Source organism: Heloderma suspectum, chromosome 15 (assembly GCF_057233095.1).
Source record: "Heloderma suspectum isolate Gila_16-S chromosome 15, 16-S_ref, whole genome shotgun sequence".
NCBI classification, from domain to species: Eukaryota; Metazoa; Chordata; class Lepidosauria; order Squamata; family Helodermatidae; genus Heloderma; species Heloderma suspectum.
Window position 1 is genome coordinate 4,572,668 of NC_139472.1, and position 8,820 is coordinate 4,581,487.

The following is an 8,820-nucleotide window of genomic DNA, read 5'->3' on the forward strand; positions in this document are numbered from 1 at the left end:
CCATTCCACTGCCCTTCCCACTTGGTTTTCAGTTTTTTCCTTCTCAACAGATGTTCAGTATTCTGTGGGCACTGAACACTCTGAGTCCTCATTGGGCTGGTTTTGGAGTTTTTGAAGTGAGTGGTGCTGTTTTGACTACATACACAATGGCACTCACAGCCTGAGCACTGGAAATAGAAGGAATGATGGTATAGGGCAGAGCCGGCCCAGTTGTCATGTGCTGAGCCATGTAACAATAGCATATTAAATGTGAAAGGTTTGACTGCCATGCTGTTTTCTTCTTGTCAGCATCTGTCCCTGCTTCGACTCCTTTCTTTACAATTGTGTCTATGTTCTGGATGGCTAAGAGGAGGAAAAGAGGTTTTTCTTTCCCTCTCCATGAATGCAGGGCTCCCTCTGTGCAGCACCTCCAAAAACTCAAGCATCACCCCCCCAAGACATTTACATAGCTGAGGTATGTGCCTCTGGGATTTTGGCACCCTAGGCAGTTGCCTAGTTTGCCTCTGTTGTTGGGCCGGTCTTGAGTATAAAAGACTCAAGAATCAGGATCCCTGAAATTGTGCTTGCAGCTGCGTGTGTTTATTAGTGCTCTGGCTCCAGGGTTAAGAGGACCCTGGGCTAAGTATCCTCTGGTGAGCCCCCTCCTATGATATTGGGCCCCTCAATGATAGCCCTGGGAGCCTCAATCCTCACTTTAGCTCAGCGGAGAACTCAGAAAGGAAGGAGGCTTCATCCAATAACCCATCATCTTTCAGGCTGGAGGACATGGCCTTAGCAGACTGCGTAGACTCAGAGGATACTTCTCTGATGCAGTACCCTCCACCTCCATGCTGTAGGAACCAGCAGCTGCAGAATCAGACAATGGCCCTTTAAGAACTAGACAGCTCTTCATGGGGGGTGGAGTTAACAGCTGGCCCAGACCTGCCAGCCTTCAGAAGGCCTTTGTGTGTTGCTGAGACAACAGCTCTTGCTAAGTGAGTTCCAGCCAGCATTGATTTGTCCAGGTTCCTGAAAGGCTTGATCTGCAGCCTGCTTTAGATCAGTTCCCCTGGGAACCTTAAGCTCAGCTAGACAGGACAGCAGCAGGTGTCTCCCAGCCACCATTTTTTGTTTGTTTGTTTCTGACAACTTTCTGGACGTTGAGTTGTTCCAGAGCATGTATGTGGAGAGTGGCTATTGCCACAAAAACATGGCAGCCCCCACTGGTTTCAGATGGCTAGAGTTTGGTTCAGGCCTTTTCAGGCAGGCCCACGAGTTTTTGTCTCCCCCAGCAACCATCTGCACCTCCTCAAATGCTCTGCCATGTTGTGGCAAAAGCCTAGGGGTCTGCAGTTCATCCAGCAGAGGGCAGCGGTGTTCACCCAGGTCCTTTCCAAGATGTCCTCTCTGTTTCCCTTGCATAAGAATTTCCATCTTGGACCTTCTTCCGGTTGATTGTTCTTCATCCCTCACACCTGGCACTATTAGCAATAATTCGGCTGAAACGACGAAATAAAAATGCAACCGGATGGTTCTGCTGGCAGCCCTTGAAACCCCATGGAAGCCATAAAGCAGAGTTTTGCACAGGGTTTGGGACTGTGGCCGTGCCATTTTACCCCCTTCCTTGTGACTCAAATGGAGCCAATTTCACTGTTAAAAGTTCTAATTTAAACAGTTTATTGGAGTACGGAGCAGAAGACGTGGATCCTTGGGGAATAAATACCAGGCCTTGTTCTTAATGCTTTATTGGCTGGCGGAGAAGCCCTTGGGTAGGGTAATAAGTTCTTATTTGTAGCAGGGGTGATGGCAGATGGAAGAACATCTGGCAATCCAGTGACTTGGCTTTAGCTTCCCTGGCATGAGGTGGTTGTGGTGTCCACCTCACACTCAATGGTACGGATTGGTGAGCATCTTTTCAGTCTGGGGTATATACCTATGAGGATGCTGTCTTTTACTGAGTCAGACTAGTCTAATACTATCAGCTCTAATTGGCGGACATTTACTCCAGTCCTTTCCAGAACATCCTTGATATTTCTCTTACATAAGAATCTCCATCATGTCACATCCCTCAGTTGCCTCATCTAATATAGAACAAGGTGAAGTAGGGATGGACAGAGTGAATCTGTCCATTTTGGTTTCCCTCAGTTTTAGGGATGTGCGAATCAGCACAACTCTGAATTCCATCTCGAAGCTCATTCTGACTCAAGTCCTTATCATATTGTGAGCTTTGGAGGTTTTTTTCGCATGACAATCAGTGCATATCTTCGTGCTTCTTTTTCCAAATGTACGCGTCAGTTGTGCACATCTTTGAAATGTACACATTCTTCTCCCATTGTTTAAAGCTCATTTAGGTGCATTGTCCAAAAGTATGCAATTTTTCATGCAAATTTTTCAAATACTTGAGGGCACAGGGAGTCAGGGACCCATTTCACCAGCATTTTTCAAATACTGTTGAATGCAATTTGAGGGGGTCTGCAAAACACATTGTGAGCTCGGAAATGTACGGATTTCAATCACAGATTGCATCCGAGTCCATATTCAGTCCAGAAGGCACCAACTGGGTAAATCCTGATCAAAAATGAACCAAAACTAATTTCTCATACATCCCTACTCAGTTCCTCATTTTTCCAGTCAAGTTTGATTTGTCCGATTTCCCCATCAGTTTTATTTTATTTTTTTGAGTTCACATGGATATTCATGAACATTGTTTCACATATCTCTGAATGCATGCATTTTGGTATGCCATTTTGCCTAATACACACATTTTTGTAAGCAATCCCTCCTAATACAATGGGGTTTTGAACGTTACTTCCCCTGATATACACATTTCATGTGTGAGCACTTTTCCTAATACATGCATTTCTGTACCTATTGAGAACTCTGCAGGATTTGGAGAAGGGCAAATTTTAAAGGATAAACTGAGTTCATGCATAGGCTTGGAAGTGCAAAATTAGGCAAAGCGCAAACCGAATGGATTTCTCCCCCATCCCTATGATGAGGCCATGACTTTCTCTGGCTCCTGGTATGCCTCTACCACTTGCCCAGCCTCTACCTCTTTACTAGGGCTTCACTGCACCTGCTGGGCGTGGCAATCTAGCCTGGTATGATATAAGCCCTGTTGCAATGTTGACACGAGAACATGTCCAAACCAGCCATCTGCTGGCAAAAGGCAAAATCCTAATGGTGTGTGTGTAGTTTGCCAGCCATGTGCAATGTTGGTGAGAGTGTCATGGGTTGAAGAGTGATTTATGAACTCATGCCCCCATACCTCCACTGTGTCCCTATCAGGATTCAGTCCTGGGCTATGTTTCCGAGCACTGATGTGCAAATGGCCTCTTAAAATTCTCTGCATTTCTGAGAGCAGAAAAATTGTGGGGAGGAGGGCCAGCAGGCAGTGAAACTGTTCTCCAACAGTTTCTTCGGGGGGGTGTCACCATTAGCAGTGATAGTAGCACAGTTCTTTCTTTGGGGGGGTGATCCTCAGGCAGTGATTTTGGGTATCAGAGGGCAGAATCCAACAGGGCAATAACAATTCCTTTCTGCCCTGCTGATTCCTTTCTGCGAGTGGTGGGTCCCGCCATTTCTGTTGTGCAAGCGGGACCCACCACTTAAGCAAGGGAGGTACACTGCCTCCGAGCCGAGGTGAAGTCCCCAAATGAGCAGAAATGTTTGTTTCTGAAAGGAAGCAGGTCGGCAGAGCTCTCCTATGCCATCTCCGCCAACCTGCCTCCTTCCACTCATTTTGGGTGTCCCTGGAAGCATGAAATTGCTGTTGTTCAAGCAGTGGGGGACGCTTGTGGAATGGAATTGGCAGGGCAGAAGAGAATCGGTGGGGACGGAAGCTCTTTGTTGGATTCTCCTCAGAATACGGATGTTAGAAATACCTAAGTAAACACTTGGGTTATGATCAAATGTGGGGCCTAGAAGTGACGGCTAAAGTAACACTTTATATTAGAATAAAAGAAAAGAGACAGAGACGGGATACAGTTAAGAAAACTGGAAACCATTTATGGATGATAGTAAAAAGAATTTGATATATCCCAATGTGAAATACTATTTTGCTCTACATTCTTATTGAAAGATTAATGTTAACAAATATGATATATATTTTGTAATGCCCCCCCCCCCGCCATGTCACTGAAGTTTGTTCTTACCCACTTATATCCAAATTTATTCTTATATGGGGACGTATTTCTGAGGATAGCGGAGGAAGATGGGTTTTTTCTTCTTCAGCATTTTGTATAATGGAATGAATTGGCATTAGTTGCTTGTTTTTAACTACAATAAAAATGTCAAAGCAAAATAAGACAAAAATAAAAATACAATACATTAAAATAAAATAAAGGCAAGGCAAGGCAAGGCAAGAAATACCCAAACATGCCCCTGTTTTCATTCATGAAATGATTCAGGGTGTGGAAGACTTGCACCTAGAATGTTCAGGTTTACAATCCGGCTTTTAGCCACTATGCCAGGCCAGTTATGGTCCCGGCCAGTGAATGCCCATTTCCTTTCACCTAGGTCTTTGGAAGTCATTGCCGGCTTGGAGAGCAATAGCAAGATCTTCACGGTTTACGTCCATGGGTTGCTACAGCTACAGGTAAGACTTATGATGCATAGAGCTCCTTGTAATGTAGTATTGGGGGGGGGGTACATCAATTCATTGCAACGGGCACTGCCCTCCAGGACCACCATTTTGTAAGTGTTTCCAGCTGGTGGATCCCAAATGTTTCAACTAAAGTAGATCCTCTGAGATCTGCCATCTTCCCACCTCCAGAGAAGGGATGGATGAATCTGTCAATTTCAGTTTTACATCTCTTCAATCTTACATTTGTTTCATCCCCAACTTTGGGAATGTTCCCAATCTTAAGTTTGGTTCATTATGAACATTGAGAAAGTTGAGCTCCCAATCTTAAATGTGGTTCATCTTGATCATTGAGAATTTCCCTGATGTTAAATTCGGTTCATTCTGGACTGTAAGAGGGTGTTCTTTTTTTAAAAAAAGATTGCATGAAAACAGGTACGATTTTTGTGTGTGTGCATTTCTCTGAATACATGCACTGAAGGAAATTTGGCTTAATATACACCTTTCTTTGTGAGTAATCCCCTGAATATAATGCATTTTCCAATATTATCTTCCCTAATATACCTTTTTATATGCATTTTCTGACTGGAGAGCTCTGTTACAAAATTTGGTCAAGTGTGAGTTTTGAAGGAGAGCTGAGTTTCAGTGGGTGCATTGGTTTGGAAGTGCAAAATTCGGTACGTCCACACTAAAATGTGAACTGAACAAATCTTCCCACCATCTCTATTGAGAGGTGAAGTTGTTGCATCAGAAATTTCCAGGTGGCAAATGGGGATTTAAATGCCCAGCTTGGTGCCCCCATCCTTCTTGGAGTGTTAGTGGGGCCTCAGTCCTGACCATATTTATGTTCATGATTGTTCTGCCTAAGTAGGACTGGCTGGCTTCCCCAGTGTAGTGCCCTCCAGATGTTTTAGATTTCAACACCCATCAGCCCTAGCCAGTATGGTCAATGCTGGGGGATGCTGGGAATTGTAGTCCAAACATCTGAAGGGTACTAGGTCAGGGAAGGCTGTTATGCTACCATGTGAGGACTCTGCTATCAGGACTGAACTTCAGTTCAGGCTTATTGTGTTGAAGACCCTGTGGTGATTGTGGGTGGGTGGGGGCTTCAGCACTGTGGACAGATCCAGTTCACTCCCATTAGCCCACTAGTCTGCTGGTTCACCAGGTGGACGTATTGTCCTGGGAGTGTAGTCTCAGGCTTGCCCCGGTTCCAAGTCATGCCATGGTGCATGGTAGATTTCTTCTCTAGTGATGAGGTTTTCCCTTGAGACTAGCTCTAGGGCTATATGGATTGTGTAAAATTCATTCCATCTGTGTTTCGGGGATTGCTAGGCTGATTTTGTTCCATCGTCCGCTCATTGATGGAATCAGATTTTTTTTCAAGTTCCTGAATTCCCACATATTTGCACCAATTTGCGCTTGCCTAAATGTGCAAATCCCCCTCCAATGTGCATATCCCGCCAAAATGCATTTTGGGCTAGGGTTTTTGTATTTGATGTATTTCTGTATTCTGAATTTTTTTTTTCCGCAAAATTCTGACAAGTTAAAAAAAATGGTCCGTAAATTCATGGAATCTGCATGACTCGGGAAAAGCTGGCCCAGTGCGGAATCTGCAGGTTGAATTCATAGAAATCCAAACCTACTTGATTCTGTTGTGAATTTCTCTGTCATCCCTGTCCAGCTCCACATCGCCCCCCAAAAAGCTTTAGGGTGCAATCCTATGCTGGCTGAGGAATGCTGGGAGCTGTAGGCCTTTTCTCTGTCTTAACATGCATAGGATTGTGCCCCTAGCTGATCTGTTCATTAAACCAATACATGCTTGTAACTCCTACATTTCACTTTTGTTTCTTCTCTGCCCCCTACCACCTTTGGCATCTATGCTACAGGCTGGACAGTACACCTCAATATTTGTAGACAATGGTGCCGGGGCACCTGTCACCATCCAGAACGGTTCTGATTTCATGGGGATGTTTGTGGGAGTCTAATCCCTGATGCCCTGCGGCGCTGGGCAGCAGGGGAAAAGGTGCCCTCCGAAGACTGACCTGCATGCCCAGAGTTGGACACCCCATACCCGGAAGACTGCGACCTCCTTGCCATTAGCATCGCGCAGCTGAATGAAGCCAAACATACTTTCCCTTCTTCTAGGAGGGTGTAACGATGCTCCAAGAAAAAAAGTACAGAGGGGTTTGAATCCAGACCCAGATTTATTGCCAGATTTGTAGCCCACTTTCCCTTCCTCAGATCCTGGCCTGCGTTCTCAGTTCTGAGCCCCCAGTCCTGGCTCACTCTGTGTACAGCCAAAGTCCAGTTTCCAAAGAAAATCCTTCTTGTCTAATCCAATCAAAGCCCCCCAGAAGGTTGTGGCTATAGTGGGCATAAGAGTGGGCATAAAAAGTAGCTCCATAGCAGAGCACATGTTGAATGCAAGAAGTCCCAGGTTCAGTCCCAGACTTCTCCTGCTTGGGATGGGAAACACACACACCTTGTATAAATTCCCCAGAGCGCCTGTGCCAGTCAGAATAAACGATACTGAGGCAGATAGACCAATAGAACCTCACCGAAGTTCTCTGAATTCCATCTCAAAGCTCCAGTCCATACCAGATTGCGAACTTTATTTTTTTCTTTTCACGTGAAAACCTGCGCATATTTCCGTGCATCTTTCCCCCAAAGTACGCCTCAGTTGTGCGCATCTTTGAAACGTGTACACATGCTGTCGGACACATCTGGGTGGGGGATTGTCTGCAAATCACATGCAAGCTCGGAAATGTATGGACTTTGACTGTAGATTGCGTCTGAGTCTGTGTTCAGTCTGGAAGGCACAAACTGGGTAAATCCTGATAAAAAATGAACTGAAACAGATTTCTCATGCATCTCTAGCTATAAGGCAGCTTCCTACGGCTGGCATCTTGTTTCCTGCAATGGCCAACCAAATCATAGAATCATAGGGTTGGAAGGGGCCTACAAGACCATCAAGTCCAACCCCCTGCTCAATGCAGGAAGCCTGATTTCCAGGCAGTCAGTCTCCCATCCAAGAGTACCAACCAGGGCTGACCCTGCTTAGCTTCTGAGATCGGACAATCTCAGAAGCAGGGCACTGAAGACAATCACGTCATGTCTTGTTGCTCTCAAGCCACCAACATCCAGTGGCATACTGCCCCCAAATCCAGAGGCTGCGTATAGCACTGGAATTCTTCCTCCATTCAAATTCAATGTATAATGTTTTGATTCTACCCTCCTTTGTTTCAGGTTTTGGGGACATTTTTAAAATGTTTCTGATGATAAATAATGACTTCTTTTTAACTCATGTGAGAGCTGGTATGGTGTAATGGTTAGAGTGTTGGACTAGGACTCGGGAGATCCGGGTTCTAGTCCCCTCTCAGGGTGACTTTGGGCCAGGGTTGTTGTGAGGATAAAATGGATAGGAGGAAGACCATGTAAGACACCTTGGGCTCCTTGAAGAGGGAAAAACGGGTTTCAGGCAGGATTCTTTCCTAGCCCTGCCTGGATTGAACCTGGGACCTCCTGCATGCAGAGCAGATGCCTCTGCCACTGAGCTACGGCCCCTATATGCCACAAAAAGGTCTGAGCAATGGCCAGGCTAAATGTACTCTCCTTGGATGTTGCTGCAGTGGAGTGGTTTGGGACTCTCAATCCATTCCTGGATTGGAATCCCTGCGGCGTCCCCTGTATCCCACGGCATATAAAGAAGAAGAAACAAAATAAAATAAATGCAAAGCTTGTCAGACAAGAGGGATTGAGAGCCAGGGCTCCAAAACTAGGGAAAGCCCATGAAGAAGGGAGAAATCCCCTTCACCCCAGTTTGGCGGGGGGGGGTACACTTTGTCCCTCACCCCCTCCCACTTTGACACACCCCTGGTTTCTGCAGATGTTTCAAACCTGCCTGCAAGACATCAGCGGTGTCCGCTTTTAAGGTTTTCATGATGGCTCTCTGAGTGCAAGTTTATAAAAATAGTTTAATAATTATTATAACTGAAAGAATGGTATATTATTTAAATTATCTGTGCTTTACCGCGAGCCCCCAGCCTCACAATACGAAGGCCAAGGAACATGAGTCTGGGGCAGTTTTTATTGGTGCAACGCTGCCAGTTTTGATGTGCTCGTCACAAGTGAATGGAAAGGGAAGAAACACCACCCCGAAACAGGATGGATGGACGTGTTTGGGCGCAAGAGCCACGGGACTGGCTACTAAACTTCTTCGCTTCGGAGAGCGTGAAATCTAACATATAATTGCTAAT

The 8,820-nt window shown here is 45.5% G+C and overlaps 1 protein-coding gene across 3 annotated transcripts in view; it reads left to right on the forward strand.

The window, feature by feature from the left end:
* The window catches only part of C1QTNF12 (C1q and TNF related 12), a 42,491-nt gene extending 33,939 nt beyond the window's left edge, over nucleotides 1-8,552 (forward strand). For all 3 annotated transcript variants that reach the window (XM_084822350.1, XM_084822349.1, XM_084822351.1), the window contains 2 exons: nucleotides 4,498-4,576; nucleotides 6,451-8,552. In XM_084822350.1, the coding sequence (XP_084678476.1) occupies nucleotides 4,498-4,576; nucleotides 6,451-6,549 (178 nt within the window). In that variant the 3' untranslated portion in view covers nucleotides 6,550-8,552. The remainder of the gene's footprint in view (nucleotides 1-4,497; nucleotides 4,577-6,450) is intronic.
* Nucleotides 8,553-8,820: the final 268 nt, after the last annotated feature.